We start from the raw sequence: 16624 nt of genomic DNA on the forward strand, positions 1-16624 counted from the left end.
TTTTTTATTTAAAAAAAAAATCTGATGAATTGATTAATCGATTATTTAACTAAGCGTTAGTTGCAGTCCTAGTCCCAATACTCCCGAAGAGACCTTGTGACTAAGCTGTGCTTACACAATTGTGTAACTAATAGTTGATAACAAACCTCAGTCTAAAATATATCATGTCAGCCTGTTCTCCTTTGTGTATTCACTGAGGAACATGGTATGAGAAAACAAGACACTTGATATTAATTTTCACATTTATTAGAAACTTAAACAGGTATTTATCTCCAACCAAGCACTTTAATTGCCACGCTTATTTTTTATATGACCTTAAAAGTGCCAATCAGTCACTTAGATTTTTGTAGGAAGTACAGAATTACATTTTGACACAGGTAAAATGCCTCTTGCTACTAACCATTTCTAGTAATCTGTAAAAATGTACATAGACCTTGAAGCGCTTATGTATGTACGCTAGAAAATGAGATTTGCTTAGGGGTGGGGTGGGGGGCTTGAATTGTGTGCTGCTGATTTGCGAGTCTTCTGTTTGGCAACCTATGCAACAAAGCACAGCATCACCAATTTCAGAAAAGGGATAACACTTCAATTACAATTTCATTTAAAAAGGTGCAATGTCAAACTTTGCTTCCCAGAAGCAATTTGGGGTTGTTGGGGTCTGACGGGAAGAGGTGAGGCAGGGTGGCCGTACACACTGGCTTCCCCAGGACCACCACGGGCCTGAGGTACTGAAGCTGCTTGATGGCCAGGTCCCCGCATCCAGCAAGGGCTTTGTCCAAGATGGATTTCAAGTTCCGGACAGACTGGAAGTCCCCAATCGTACCGTGTGATTTGTGAAGCATGGGATGACTGCGTCTGCTTCGGGTGAACGAGACTCCCAGCTGCTTGTTCTCTTTGACTGAACAACTGCGCCGGAAAAGGTCTTGCCGTTTGGCAACCTTTTTGTCTTTTGGGACGGTGTCTTGTATGAACTGGAGGAAGGACACCTCGAAGCCAACTGGCTTGTACGTGTTTATGTCAAAACCGTCAGGAGGGGTGCCGAGAGGCTGGGGGCCGATCACGTTTGAAGGCTGCACGGAGATCTCATTCTTTCGCTTGAGAGGCTGCCGTACGGCCAGAGGAGAGGATGGAGGCTTTTCTGTGGTTTTACCATCTTTCGATGCATCCTGAAGGCCCTCACGCCTCGGCAGGAGGACAGAGCATGGTGGCGAGAGATTGATAGTAAAGTTACGAAGGAGGGGTTTTATTTGTTCCAAGGTTAGTAATTTTTCCACTTGCTTGTGACCATTCGGCGTCGCTACAACTGACTCCTCGGCGTGAGTGTTGGTACTTGGTTCTCCGTACAACACATCATCAGCACCGACAAGGACACCGTTTCTCTCCAAGTTTAATAATTGTTCTACTTGTTTGTGATCATTCGGCGTTGCTACAACAGACTCCTCAGTTTGAGAGTTGGTACTCGGTTCTCCGCACAACACATCATCAGCACCGACAAGGACACCGTTTCTATCGGCAGGTGGCAGCATTTCCTCCACAAGGAATTTCAGAGGATCTGGAAGAGCCTCCTGTTGGGTTTCTGCCTTGACGGAGTGCAGTTTTACTTGTGCATCCTGTCCCTGTGAAGTATCCGGCTCCGGCTGATACTCCATTTTGCAAACTCCATTTGGGTTCTCTTTTCCTGCGGCGGGCGGCCTAGCAGACTTCTTCTGAATCAACTCCTCCAGCTGCTCGGCGTTGTAGATGAGCTGGTCGGCATTTTCCTCAAGATACCCAACGGTCATGCGGTGAACCACTCTGTAATGGCGATTCAAGTTTTTATCGTACTTGAGGACAGAGTCACAGTCTTGAACCATGCAAGGGTAGGGCACACGTAAACAACGGTCTTGGCACATTTGTAAAGCTTCTTCATGCGATCTGAAAACAAATTTTTTGTTCCTTTTAACCGTTGACTTTTTCTTGTTTTCGATAACATCCTCAACCTCCTCCTCTGACTGGGCGGGTTGTTTCGGTTCAGGTGTTGGTGATCTGGTTGAGACGGGTGTGGCAGGGTTGGGTGGCGTTACTATAAGCTTCTTTTGGCATCCTGTAACTGATTTTTTTTGAGTGCTCTGGAGCCGTACTACCAAGGAGTCGTAGTACTCACAGTGTCGATACAGTGTGTGTTTCTTCAGGGACTCTGTGTGGGTGAATACTTTCGTGCAACCCTCATACTTACACTTAATTAGCCCTAGCATCTGAGAGTGCACAACGCGGGTGTGACGCGCTAAGCTGCTTTTGAGAAGGTACGAGGCATTGCAGTTGAAAAACTGACATTTATACTGTGGTTTTGGTTCATCCGAGTTTGGAACTTGTCTTTTCTTCACATGATCCTTTTTGACTTCGGGACTGTGTTGCACTTCTTGTTCCAACAGGAGCTGAGAGCGTTTGTAATGGTGTGTGAGCTGAAGGTGGCGCACGAGGCCTCCCTGGGTGGAGAAGGCTGCGTCACAGTTTTTGGCAACACAATGAAAGGGTTTATTGAATTTATCTAGAATATAGCATAGATTACTTTTGGCCACCAAGCGTCTTGTTCGAACCTGGAGTGTAACCCCATCTTCATCGTCTCCCTTGGGGTCATTTTCTTCCTCTTGAATCTCTGCTATATTTACAGCCAAAGGTGAAGAACAACTACTCGGGCTTTCTCTGCTTTCACCGTTTTTTTTCTCTTGATGTTCCCTACTGGCTGCTACTTTTTTCACTGTAGACTTCAACTTCCGTAATGCGTTTTTTTTTGTTTTTTTAGATCCAAGACTATATTTCTCCACCAAACTGGGAGATAGCTTATGCATGCGAACATAATGGGTCGTCAACCCTTTAATTTCTCGATGACACTTAAAACACAGTTGGCACTTAAAGGGCTTAAATGACTTGTCCGTAAAACAAGTCATTCCTTTGGCCTCTTCTAACGAGCGGCCGTGCATATTAACATAGTGGCGCTGCAAACTATAGCTCCGTGCAGTCCTAAAGCAACACTTTCTTACCTCGCAAGCGTAAGGTTTAATATTTTTAAGGGATTTGACGGCTCTTTCTTCTGTTATAGTTCTTTTAGGCAGCTGGAAAGATTTTTTAGAAAGCAAAACCATAGGTTGTTTTTTTACAACATCTTGATGATGGGATGCATTTTCTTCTTGGATGGACTGAGGTGGCTTATTTAGCACACTTTGTGGGGACAAAGAATTGAGATCCAGACTACTTAGGCCTATGAGAATATCTTTAAGGTCATCATCGTTATTAGAAAGGTTTGTTGTAAATGGGGGAGAGGTCGTACATTCATTCCCATCTTCTCCAGGGGAGCACAGAGCTGAGAGTTGGTTTTCATCTTCCTCATTGTCTGACTCTATTTCAGTCTTGATCTTTTTGGACTTTGGACCCCACTCATCATGTTTGTGATCCTTGTTCTCCAGTTTAAGGTGCTCTGGGTGGGCATGTTTTAGGTGCCTCTGGACATCTCTCGCCCGGGAAAAAGTCATACCGCACTTCTCAAATCCACAGGTGAACTTGCTTCCATCGAAACACATAGCCACCAAGGTCAGTACTGCTTTGGGTTTGGTGTTGGCAGATGGTTGACCGGAGGCGGCACAACTCCCTGCGGAAGTTTCCTGGCCATCTTCGCTGACACCACCTTCTGCATCACCTGGATTATAAACAAGGGCAGCCCTTTCCAAATCAGCTTTGAAAACACTCTCTTTTGCTTTCCTCTGAGCCTCAAAGTCCTTTTCAGAGAAAGTAATGTTGTGTGTGGATAGATGCTCGATAAACTCCCTTTTGGAAAAGTAAAAATTTGTACATATAGGACCTGGGCAGGTGAATGCAGCATCCCTGAAATGCTGTGCTTCGTGGTGATAAAGTTGTGCCAGGTCTGAGTAATTTACAGAGCAGCCCTCAAGCTCACACTGGTAGCTTATATGATAGCCATGGATCTGCTTGTGCAACATAAGTTCATTGGAAGAAAAAAAGTGGGCGCCACAATCCTTCACCACGCACATGTACGGTTGCTTGCAGTAGTGGATTTTTCGATGTTTCTGGAGATGGTAAGCAGAGACGAAATGGCGCCGGCAGAAGGCACACTTCTCCCGTTGGTCTCTCATCTGATGAAAATGCTGCACATTCTCATCGCCTTTATGTTCTGACTTCAAGTGCACATATAAGTACTTGGAATGCTTAAAAACCCTAGAACACCCGGTGCCAGGACAGGAATGCTCCTCTCGGTTCCGCAGACTGAAGTGCTGGTTCATGTAATCGAACGTCACATGCTCGTTGTCCATGCACTTGTCTTTGACGGTGTTGGTTTGCCGCACAATGTGCTGAAAGACTTCAGGATCATGCGTGGATTCGTAGTACACAACTAAAGAAGGGTCAACTTTGATCTCACCGGGTTCAATGTCATCATCATCATCATCCTTTATGTTGTTAACGTGATGAAGCCTCTCACTTTGAAAGTGACGTCTCAAGTGGGGAAGAAGGTTCTTTCTGTTCCTAAACTCCTGCAGGCAAATGGGACAGGGGTGTCTGTCGTCCACCATGTGTTTTTGGGAGTGCTGTATGATTTGAATGTCAGTGAAGGACCTTGAACAAATCCGACAAAAGAGCTTGGCTCTCTTCGCTGCTGCTTCCCCTCCATCTACGTGACATGTCTTATTATTGGGTTGCTTGTGAAGATGAAGACTTCCATTTAAACAGGGCTTGTGCTCACTTGTTTCTTTCAGTGTGTTGACTTGGAGCACGAGTGGTTTCTCACTATTTTCCTCATCACCTTCCCCTTCTGACTGGGGTTTCAACCCGAGAAGAGAGACACAGTGATACTTGAGGGCTTCCCAGTCCCAAAATTCTGGGTCAATGGGCCAGTGTTCCTTCAGCACTAGCAGCAGTTCACAACGTAGCGAGTTGGGAATGACGCTACCCTCCTGGTCATACCTTTGGTCTGGGCACTGGTAGAGCTCCTGGAGGCGACTTAAGACCTGCTGGCTGGGGCCAAGCATGAATTCTGTGAGGAGGCAGGCCCGCTGCACTTCCAGATCATTGAGGAGGCACAACAATATTTTACAGATGCCAATTCTGCTTTCCGAGTCACCATATTTTGGAAGTTGGAGAGCTTTAACACACAGCTCCACCGAGGCAGCAGTGCCCACTGCCTCTGGCTGAAAAACAGGAAAATTGCAACCAAAATCAGAATCAACACACTTTAATTAATTAATTTGAATTAAGAAGAAAAATACACCCAACTTTATCCATCTCATGGGGTAATTTTTCCGCTTGCTGTCGAATGAAAATGATATCACAGTGCCTATGGGCTCAGGTAGCGAGCGTCACAGCTCACCTCTTTTCTGGGTTTGGTCATGTGACATTTGCAAGCTGAGCTTTCAGGCACTGTGATGTCATTTTCAGTTGACAGCAAGAGGCAAAGTGGCTGCCCCCCAGAAATGTAAAAAAACAGGTGGATTTTTCAATTCATATTCTACAAACACAATCAGAATACCGTGTATTGTTGTAAATAATTTTTTTAATACTTAACTTCCCCTTTAATATGCTGTGCTATCATGTAACAGACATATTTGTATGCCTTTTAAGAATTTGCAACAGAGTATTTAAAAAAAATCTCACCTCTGACTGAATTAAACGGACCAGGTAAAGCAAATGTTGCACAGTTACAGCAATGGCACCCAGCTGAAGGCATCTTTCAAGAAAAGATGCAAGTGAAGGGTCCAGCTTCCTCTGAAGTTTATTCCACAGTTGAATCAGCTCCCTACAGATAGAAGAATGGTCGAATGAGCTATGATAGGAGTTGCAACATCAAGAGATTTATTTCCCCAAAATATTAATCTGTCAAAATGCTGTGTCTGGTTGGAACGGTCACTTCAACGCAAGTACAATCAATGCACCAAAAAATGGGTTCTGTATAATTTTTTGTGTGTTAGAAAAACATGCCTTTTTGCGGAATTTTTGTGTGTGTAATGAATAGAAAATCTGGTACAAAAATGCCTTGAAATTAGGGTATTTTTTGTCAGCTACTCGGGAATCCCTTCTCTGATTGGCTGACAAGTTTAATTTAAAAACATCCGGGAAAATGCTGCTACATGCTGAAAATCCAAGGGATTCACCACTTCGACATGTCAAAATTACTTGCACTAAATTCTCTTAAGAAGCGCAAATGGCAAATTACTCGTGAGAAGAGCAGTATGTGCACTAGAATAGGTCGTTAATTCTTTTCATTTTGTTCTTCAAGATTTAAGAGGCTTTTAAAGTGCTCATTCCAAGGTTTGTTTTTTTCTTTTTAGGAAATTTCTCAAAGATGATGGCCACTTGTCACAATGCCAATAGAAGGAGCCCAATGTCCATTTTAGCCCTAGTCCTAAAAGCCAGCAATAGACTCACCAGGAGCGGTCAAGGCTGGACTGCTGGAGATGCTGTGTCAGGAAGGTTGTGCACAAGATAAAGCCGGTATTCTCCTCCCCCTCCATATCCAAGTTGGTGGTAATCTCAAGAATATCCTTGCAGTCTTGCCTGGATATCTGTTAGGGAGAAAACATAATATGTGAACAGGGAGGTCACATAAGCAAGGAGGCATTCCTGAAGAAAAAATTAGTGAGTATCAAAAAACAAAAACAAAACAAGGTGCACATCATGAGAAACATTGATCAGGGAAAAATAAATTTTCGGTTAAAAATCTGAGTGCTCAACAAATGTACATGAAGAAAATGTAAAAAGTCCAACCAGCCTATAAAAATGTATGTATAACCCCTTTACCTCCATTATGGCTTCTTCATTGGGAAGCAGCTGGCAAATCAGAGTGATGTATGTGTGACGAAACATAGCTTGGTTTGAGATGGCGCTGCACTCTGTACAAGCTTTTGCCAGCACCACAGCCTTGGCCACGTCGCCCATCTTCTCCAGATGCTTCACCCGCATCTCCATGAAGCCGTCACCCTCCAAGCAGATGTATGCGTCAACTTCACAAAGAATACAGAGTACATTGATGAGCAAACTATTACAAACAGGTCAATATGATAAGATTGAAATGACTATAGTGTCACAAATGAAGTTTCTTTTAACCTTCTTGTTGGACGGTAGGCTGGCCAGAGAGGAGAGCAGCGAGGACGGGATTGCTCCATGCGCCCCCCTCTCCTGTGATATGCAGTAAAGCTTGAAGGTCTGTACTCCCGTACTGTAACAAGGTGTCATGTGCAATCTAAAAGGGACCAAAATCCAAACCAAGCATGTTAGACCAACACCTCAATGAAAGTTGTGCCTCAATTGCAGAAGAATAAATCTTCCACTTAAAGGGTCATATATTCTAGGCACCCCCACTATATGTACTTTTAATTAATATTGTGTTTGTGGAATATCTGTCTCAGGTGGCCATTTTGCCACTTGCCGTCGACTGAAAATGACACCACAGTATCAAAATATCTCCATGCAAATATTTTTTTTTATTCTAAATCGTGACCAATTTCCAAATCATTTGTACAAATACAACATGTTTCCTGATACTTGCAAATCATCATAACATACACACACAAAAATTACACAACTATGAAACTATGATACAATATCAAATATGGTAGTACACATTTCACGTATGCCTTATCTGTGTAAACAAGTACTACAGTTTAATTCAAGCTAAATTCGATACTTTAAGGTTTTTCTTATTCCATGTAATATTCGATTTAAGGCCATCTTCAAAATGTTCTCAGATTCCTCTGTTTTCCAAAGTTGCTAACAGCAAAAACTAAAATTTACCAGTAATCTGACGTTTACAATCATAAAATCCCACTTGTCTGTTAACTTTTGAAAGTTACACTTTTAATGCCAATTAAGGCCTTGTTTTTAGATTCATTGAGTCAAGGCTTTTTAAACCCTTTCAAGGATTTCAACTTAAACACTACATTAAAACAGCATAAATAGAAGTCTTACCTGAACAGATTGGTGGAATTGAACCCAGGCTTCATAAGGGATTGCATTTTGCGGAACTGACAGAAATAGTTCAAAACAGCTTCTGCATGACAAACAAGGAGAACACTGGTGTAAGTTATCATAAGTAACTCATCAGCCATAGCTCTTGAAGTGAAATTATTTTCTGCTTCATTACCTGGAAAAACTACTAAAAAGTTTGCTGAGAGAGCTGCTAAACTGCATGTCATTGATGAATGGTGTTTGACACCAGCTGTTTTGACAATAAATTCCTTTTTTATCTTTAGAAATGCACATTTTTTCCCACAAAACAGTAGACACCCTTGAACAGTGATTCCCACACTTGAGCTTGTCTGTACCCCGTCCATTAAATGGTCATTTAGAGTTTGCAATGCAGCACGATTTTGTACAATAAATTCATTCATGGCAGGTATTATTTGTAAATGTATTCGTTTTGAACTACTTGCGGCTTCTTCGAAACACAACTAAACAGCCTAATGTGGAATTGTAGTAGAGTAAACTAAGAGTGTCATAGAACTTGTTTTTTTATTGGCCCACAAGTGGCATATTCTAAAAATGAAACTAAATGCTGCCCACATTAGAAAACTAAACTGCCTTGTGCTTCTTACTTTCGACATCTGGTGTAGAAAACAGGAAAGGAGGAGGACACTTCAAGTAGAGTGAGCGGTATGTGAAAAGTAAAAATAAGATTGTGTGCTTTCAAAACAACTAGGCTTGGACAGTGAGTGATAAATTTGTTTTGCCGCCATTTTGCTGTCTGTCATTGATTAGAATGGTTACGAAACCTAGGCGGGTGCTAGGCGTTAATATATTTGTTCTCAAGTTATTTAACCTTTTACAATGGTTAATAATGCCTAAAAATAAAATAACAGATGAAGTGAGGACAAACCAATAGTATTGATTTGTGAAAAACTAAATTCACGTCATGTCAGTAATCACAAGTTTCATTTTTCATTGGAACAATTGCACTCACAGAGCTAGCCTCTTCAAAACAAGAGTCACTCGGTCCGACTCTGCGGTGAGGTGTGAGCGAGCGGCGGCGAAGCAGTTAATCGACAGGCAGTAGACCTCAAGAAGAGGAAGTCCATGCTCTATGGAGTTTCTGCTGCCAGCATAATGCATAAGTGCCTGGGGAGAAAAATACAGAGTTAGTTACGAGCACGACATTTGTTTTCCCTTTAGAACAATCATAATCAGGTGAGATTAACAAGGCTTTTCCACCTGAGGGGAAGGGGAGATGCTAGACTAAACCTGATTGATCCCACTTGACACCGTCTGGTTTTGAGGTGCTACTGATTAAGCCCGAGGGGACTGACACACAAACTGTCAAATACCTTTTGTCAATCGACGAATCAGATTAAAAAGTTTACATTTCCATGAATGCATTCAAAAACAGGACATTATTTCAAATTGACAGTGTAGAAATTGCACAAATATATTAATTATCAGTTTTCAAAGTAAAAGCAAAAGGTTTATGTTTGATTCAACACAAAGATGATCAGTCTACTTTCACTAGGGATGTAACGATATCAAAACATCACGATACGAACCTCACAGTACGACAATTTATCACGATATTGTGGGGACGTTGGCGATATAATGTGTAAAAACTCACGATATTATAAATAAAACAAATTAAATTAAACAAAAGCTCATATTGGGGTGGGAGCACAATATTGTGTTTGTTTACATAATAACAGCAATGACGGAGAAATAGGCTTGACAATGTCGTCATGTGCTCCTATTGGCTCAGCAGCGCAAAGCATCATTGATCTATGCAGTTCACAATGCTGCTAAAGCGGGCCAAATGTTTTTTTTTTTTTTACGGCATTGTTGAAAAATATTTGCAGGTATGACTGATTTAGAGGAGTGATAAAGTGGTCTCAACATTCCTAATTAAAATTAAATTGCACTAATAAACTAACCACCAGACGGTGCTAGCACTGCACAAAAGGAATATAACCTCACATTTTTAATGGATGTGCTGCTTTTAATATCGAGACATAACGACACTGATATGTGGCCGCTATTGTTGCATCCCTAACTTTCACTGCATATTATTTTCTTTCTAATCTCCCAAAACATCTTACTTATTCACTTCTTCTGCTCCATGTTATTTTGGTGATATTGTGGAATTTCAAACATGAACAACTTATAATTTCAGTTATTTTCATATGTCATTTTCAATACATTTTCAAACTAGAGAATTCAATCATTCATTTTGTTTCAACCAACAAACAACACAGTGTCAACTATTTACCCCCCCCCCCCCTTTAAATAGGCGGACACACCTTGGTTAATCATGTCCTTATGGTCAAATTATTATTTTTTTTTCTAGGGGTACCATCATTTTTTGTCCAGGGTTGTTGCACAAATTTGTTTTTTCAAAAGAATTCTGGTGAACCATAATTCAAAAGCAATATCTTATTTTAATTAAAAATAGATATATAAATAATTGTGTCAGATTCAAGCTATTTATGTGACAATTTGGGGTTTTTCATTCATTACCAGAAAAGTACCAACAATTAAATATGAAGCGTTTGAAAACATGTGCCACCTTCATCGCGCAGGCTGGTGAGCTTGTTATAGCACCATCACACCAATACCAAATCCCAAGTGCCAGACAGACACCCTTGCAGGTTGGGTGTCTACAGGGAGCTTTGATTAATTCCCCACCGTCTATTTATGGCACACCCACAAAGGGGGGGCTTCCTAAAAGGATCTCAGCCCAGGAGATTTGCGTGGGTATACTAATTACATTGAGACTACTTACGACTAAATGGCGATGCTTGAGTTGGAAAGAGGGTAGTTTTTACAAAATACAACAGACAAAGAAGTAGGATAGCAGATATGCAAATTTAAGCAGTGATTGTTGTGTTAGGGTTTGTCATGATTCACCTTTTAGTAGTATACTAATATGATATGGGGAACACAAAACTACAAGATGGTAGATCCCCCCCCCCAGATTATTGTTTGCGCCCAGCAGAGCTCAGGCAGCTTCATGAAGTCAAGACTAGGGCCCGACCGATGTGCATTTTTTTAGGCGGATGCCGATACCTATTTATTGCAGGAAAAAAATACAGATTACGGATTAATCTGCCCATTATTTGAAAATAAAAATATACATTTAATACATCAAATTACCTGCCCACACACATACCAATTCCTTTTCAGTAGGTGTCACTTGCGCACAAACTTTCACTATTAAGATTCTCTGCTTTGAATGACAAGTCCATAGTATGACCTTAACATATTTCATGAAGTATAAGGTTATTGTATAGATTTATGTGTCAATAATAAAACCATTCTTACTTGTTTACAACTGCTGTAAAGCATTAACCTTTTCCTTTATATATTTTTATTTTGTTATTTTCACAAATCTCAGGATTTACTGGCCTAACATGGGACCTCAAGGTTGTATTTTGTGCCATGTTATGTGGAAATGTGAGTACAGAAGAAAGTTGCTATTGAATTCTATTTAAAATAACTAATTGTTCACACTTTGAGAAGAATTTGTGCCTTTGCGTTGTGTTATCTTACATGTGGGTATGTGATCCCACAGCATTTGTGTGTGAATATTCATTATTTGAAGGAAAAACACTCACGAAGTTGATGCTAACTTCCTGTTATCATTTGAACAGGATCCTCAATTCTCTTTTAGCATTAGCGCTAGGCTAGCACTGTTTTAAAAACAAAGCATGTTTTGTATTTAAATATACAGTGGATGTAATTCTTATAGTGTGCTTAGTTTTACAGTTAATTTTCAACTGCGGTGTCATTAAACGGCTTGAAGGACGCTTAGGGACAACAGAATACCATACACTACACACTTGCTAGCTGCTACGAAAGCAAAATGGTGCATTCAGGGTACTTTCACAGCGCCGGAAACTTTGGTTTTATACGATAACGTTTTAAGGGGAAACATAAAATAATCGCCCATTTGGCCCAATGGGCTCTTTGCACAAATCCACTACTTCCTAAACTCAGTAGTAAGTACCACTCCTTCATTTCCTGTCTTTCATGATTGGACAAATTGATTAATCCAGGTGTGCTTGACCTCAGTAACCACAACGACAATGGCCAGACACACCTGGATTAATCAATTTGTCAATTCATGAAAGACAGGAAACAAAGGAGTGGTGTTAAATTCAGGAAGTAGTAAGGGCAATAATCGACTGATACTCATGACGTCCTCTTCTCTTGATCGAATAAATTGATGCTCCATGAACTTGTTTTATGGATTTCTGCGTATGTCAAGGCAGACACCCTCCCACCTCTTTGTCACTTCTGTTCCTTGTTCAATTTACTGTATATGACCGCTTTTACTTTTGAGATTCCTACATGATCCTTTGAACAACACTAACAGTTTTGACTCCCTCATGATCAATATTACCATTGTCCCCCTTTTTACATGACATGTATTGCACGACAGGTTCCCCCCATGTTCATATATCTCATGTTCACACTTGTAAAAAAATGCATTTGTGAAAAATGGGTTACATTTATCCTGGAACAGCCTCAGTGTAAAAACTTTGAAGCATCTGCACAAAATAATTAAAAATATATATTTTTACTTTAGGGAAAGTATAATTTTTTTGTAGTCTAATGAAATAAAATGATAAAATTTGACCAGAATATTATGTCAGGGTTAACCAATTTAAACACACACACGTCGCCCCGCCCCACAACATTATTGTGCAATTATGAATGCACAACACACTACTGTAATATAAATTGGTGTGCGGCTGAGCTTCTGCAAACACTAAACATGCATCGAGTCGGATAACCATTTAACATGATTCTACGGTGTTAGCATCATTCGAACTATTTGCTAGTGGCCAAACAATATACGTTCGCCAGCGATCTCAGAGCATCCCCACTATCTAGAACCACCTCGCCCCCTCTGAGGAAAACAACCCAAACTGAGCTAGCGTTATGCTAATGATAGCATCCAGGTTTCACGCACTCGTTACCTGACAAAAGTTATCGCAGTAGTCCGCGGACGACGCCACGGACAATTCCTGTTGCCTGAGCCCGTCTTCGAAGGCCCTCAGTGTAGCCAACAAGGTTTCCATTGCAACCAGCGTGTCCTCGGCCATGTCCAGGCCTCGTTCGCTCCATTCGTACTGTGGATCGCCGTTCCTCTCCGCCATCTTCCCTCTGCTCCACGGCGCGTATGCACTAGAGCAGTCTGACACCGCCTTCTTTTCTTCTTCTTTGTGTTTAACCGCGATTTGCAAATTATCATAGTGTATTACCGCCACCCATTGACCAGCAATGATTACGGCATTAATGGACAACCAGGGGGTCACCAACCCTTTTAAACCCGAGAGCTACACAATTTGATACACACTTAGGAAATCACATTTGTTTAAATGACATTTATATGTTATTAGTAATAATTGATGATATTCTGTCTCCATGAGAAGAAACTGATAATGTGAAAGAGTGATCTGTAGTAAATTATGTTTGTGTGGACTACTGATGAGCAGCAAAACGCATATAAAAGGTTGCTGTAATTCAAAGCACAGCAGTGGGAGACACATTTTTCGTAAATTGAAATATTATTGTTTTCTTTTTAACGGCGGCGTTCGACGCCCTCTACAGACACGTCATGGTTACGCTTTCGTTCGACCCGGAAGTAAATGAGTTCACTCCTTCCAGGCTACACGTGTGAAAGGTAAGCAAACACGAAGACGATGACACCAAATAAACGGCTATATTATGAAGAAACACGTTGTTATTAGGCTTCGTCGTATCATAAAGAAAACGACAGAACTTGGCCAGTGGTATTTCAAACTTGAAAGATTGCGCAGATTGACTTTTATAGTCGCCGTACTCAACGCTTGATAACGATTAATCCCTATTAGCATGAATTGAAAAATGTTTTCCTAGTGTTGGCCATATAAAGTCGATTTCCACTGCTGGCCAAAACCTTTAAATGTGATGGTGATGGGTGATCCCCATGGTAATAATCACTGAAATTAAAACACTATAATAATATATTTTGGGGTTCATTCATGTAATTTGTTTATGGTTAACAATGTGGTACAAAGTAAAACAAATCCAATATATGTTATTTTATAACTTGATATTATTGTTTACAAAAGCTGGGACAATTATCTTGTGCTTATTTATTTATTTTTTTAACTATCCATCCAGCTCTTCATTTTCTTCCATTTTTTCGAGGTTGGGTCACAATATTTGTTCCCAAATATTGACTTGGATATATGTATCTCTACCTCTCCTTGACAGTGTGTGTGTGTGTGTGTGCCAGTTTTATGTTCTGTGAGTTGTCATGTCACTTTATCAAACCAGTGGGTGGCAAAGTTGGGAACAAACCAGCCTGATTGTCTTTACTTGTGTACCGGCCAAAATCCCAAGTACTACAATTACAACTTAAGTCGGACTAGAGTCAAATCATGTGACTTGATTCGGCCACCTCAGCTATTATGTTTTACTTGCCTTATTACATTTGTCATTACAGCCCATCGGTCTAACTATGGGGAAGTCCAAACAAATAAGAAACCACAATAATGGCAAAAAGAAGAACATCGCAAAGACATGGAAGACGAAGCGGAGGACAAAAGACTTGGATGAGATCCATTCAGACATGAAGCCTGAAATCGCTGCCAAACTGCTTCATCAGGAGGTGGACTATGATGTGACAGGATGTGCACAGCACTACTGTTTACACTGCGCGTAAGTGAACAACCGTCCTACTCACCGTCAAGGTAAAGCTTGAGGACTTTTCAGTCGCTTAGATAATAGTGAAGGAGACATATTTTGTTTTAGTTTTTCATACTTTACAATAGTTCAAAGGTGTGTGAGTATTTATGAGACATGTATTTGACATGTCCCGATGCAGAATTATAGCATATTTTATGCATTCTATTTCATGTCTTGCTGGAAACAGCTGTTGACGGATACAGTGGCCAGCCTTGGAAAACTCTCATGGTATTTTTGAAGTCCGGAATGCTACGACGCTTACTGGGAGGGTTAGCACATTGGCATAGTGGTTTGCAAGTCTGCCTCACAATCAAGAGTTTCTCTGCGTACTGTAACACTTCGGCTGTCGTAACAGATTCCAAAAATGTTCCTGTTGTTAGGTTAATCGAAGACTCTTTCATTTCCCTTGAGTGTGAATGGGTGTTTGTCTATGCAGTATGTACCCTGCGAGTGGTTGGCAACCAGTCCAGGGTGTTCTGTAATCTCACCAAAAGTCACTTGATCTGCAACTCTTTAGTTGGGTAATAATACTGCCTTTTTGTCTTGCAGGAGATATTTTGTGGATATGAAATCTTTGAAAGACCACTTCAAGACTAAAGTCCACAAGAGAAGGTAAAGCTATGGCAGTTTTGCATGCATTGGAATATGCAGTATTTGGACACTGAGCCTGGTTTTCCTCCAACCAGGTTGAAAGGACTTAAGGAGGAGCCCTACACCCAGGCAGAGGCAGAGAGAGCGGCTGGGATGGGCTCCTACATCCCTCCAAAGGTCATGGAGGTCAAGACGCAACAAGTGGAAGAAGATATGTGCTGAAACACTCCTTCTCCGAGAACTGATATTTGACTTTACGAAAACCTGAAAGTCAAAAATGCACATTGCTAAATTGTGTGTTTTTGCAGCCAGCTCTTTCATAAGTGGCTGAATATAATCAGCAACATGGACGTAATGCACAGTGTGTAAAACTGGCGAGTGGTAATAAAATCAGAGTCGGACTGCCTTTACACAAGCCTAATAAACTGGTGTTCTTTTTTTTTTTATGTATTGCACACATAACACATGCTAAATTTAGACTCCATGTCCGTGTTTTATTTAAAACAGTAGAACAATATACCGTGAGAAAAATACGTAGATTATTGGGACTGTAAATTGAATATATAAATCAGTAGTTTCGGCCTATGTATATTTTTACAGCCTCTGCGCTTTACTTGGATTTATTGGTATTAATCGCTACATTTGAAAACTGATAACTGCACTTTATTACTCCTTTGTCAAAATAGGATTGTTACTTTTTAAAACCTGACATAAATACAGGTAAAGTCATGTTTGGGCTCTCCCTGGCTCAGATTGAGACGTCGCATTGAGAGGAGCCAGCTGAAGTGGCTCGGCATCTTTAGGGCTGCTGCCTGGACGCCTCCCTGGTGACGTGTTCCGGGCATGTCCCACTGGGAGGAAGACCCAGGACACGAGAGACTGTTACCTGGTTTGCTTGGGATCCCCCGGGGAGCTAGACGAAGTGACTAGGGAGAGTGAAGTCTTGACTTCCCTGCTTCAGCTCCTGTCTCTGCGACCTCAGATAAACAGAAGAGAATGAATAGATTCCTTTCTTCACAATATGAGCACTAATTAAGAATAAAAGGAAACTGTCTTGTGTGTAGATGTTTATATATTTTTTTATTTTTTCACACAAGTATTGGTCTGTTTGCCCAGCTACAGTACCAAAGAACAACTGTAAGACGCTGCAGATTCTGGAACACTAACATATAATTTAAGTTGTTTAACAGAGCTTCCTGGGAGGAAAAGAAAATAACACTGCAAGTAGACAAGACCCGACCCCTTTTAACAGCCTCGGAAATACTAGCTAAATTATTAAACCCACTGTGATTACATTTCCGAAAATTTGGTTTCAAAATAAAATAAAATATTCAAC

General features: G+C 40.9%; 2 protein-coding genes across 3 annotated transcripts; one reads left to right on the forward strand and one right to left on the reverse strand.

The window, feature by feature from the left end:
* Positions 1–230: 230 nt before the first annotated feature.
* Positions 231–13160, reverse strand: rlf (RLF zinc finger). Its single transcript, XM_086094701.1, has 8 exons — positions 12942–13160; positions 8942–9096; positions 7951–8032; positions 7090–7225; positions 6784–6986; positions 6412–6548; positions 5641–5782; positions 231–5177 (listed from the first exon to the last, which is right to left on the reverse strand). The coding sequence occupies exons 1-8, from the start codon at positions 13119–13121 to the stop codon at positions 618–620; spliced, it is 5595 nt and encodes a 1864-aa protein (XP_085950827.1). The 5' UTR covers positions 13122–13160; the 3' UTR covers positions 231–617.
* A 357-nt stretch (positions 13161–13517) lies between these two features.
* On the forward strand, positions 13518–15713 carry znf593 (zinc finger protein 593). 2 transcript variants are annotated; one of them, XM_086094962.1, is made up of 4 exons: positions 13518–13648; positions 14456–14670; positions 15247–15309; positions 15384–15713. In XM_086094962.1, exons 2-4 carry the CDS (start codon positions 14471–14473, stop codon positions 15508–15510), a joined length of 390 nt encoding a protein of 129 aa, XP_085951088.1. In that variant the 5' UTR covers positions 13518–13648; positions 14456–14470; the 3' UTR covers positions 15511–15713. The 2 variants fall into 2 exon arrangements, with proteins under 2 accessions (XP_085951088.1, XP_085951087.1); XM_086094961.1 differs by lacking the exon at positions 13518–13648 and adding an exon at positions 13666–13936.
* The last annotated feature ends 911 nt before the right edge of the window (positions 15714–16624 follow it).

This window comes from Leptonotus elevatus, chromosome 14, assembly GCF_054856555.1.
Source record: "Leptonotus elevatus isolate MCC_2025b chromosome 14, RoL_Lele_1.0, whole genome shotgun sequence".
In the NCBI taxonomy this organism is placed as follows: domain Eukaryota; kingdom Metazoa; phylum Chordata; class Actinopteri; order Syngnathiformes; family Syngnathidae; genus Leptonotus; species Leptonotus elevatus.

Excerpts from the sequence above, each read along its gene's own strand:
- rlf (XM_086094701.1), bottom strand. The coding sequence starts at position 13,121 with ATGGCGGAGAGGAACGGCGATCCACAGTACGAATGGAGCGAACGAGGC. Across the intron at positions 8,033-8,941 it reads GTTTTGAAGAGGCTAGCTCT|AAGCTGTTTTGAACTATTTC; the intron begins GTGAGTGCAATT and ends TTTGTCATGCAG. Across the intron at positions 6,549-6,783 it reads ATGAAGAAGCCATAATGGAG|ATATCCAGGCAAGACTGCAA; the intron begins GTAAAGGGGTTA and ends TCTCCCTAACAG.
- znf593 (XM_086094961.1), top strand. Across the intron at positions 14,671-15,246 it reads CACTACTGTTTACACTGCGC|GAGATATTTTGTGGATATGA; the intron begins GTAAGTGAACAA and ends TTTGTCTTGCAG. Across the intron at positions 15,310-15,383 it reads ACTAAAGTCCACAAGAGAAG|GTTGAAAGGACTTAAGGAGG; the intron begins GTAAAGCTATGG and ends TCCTCCAACCAG.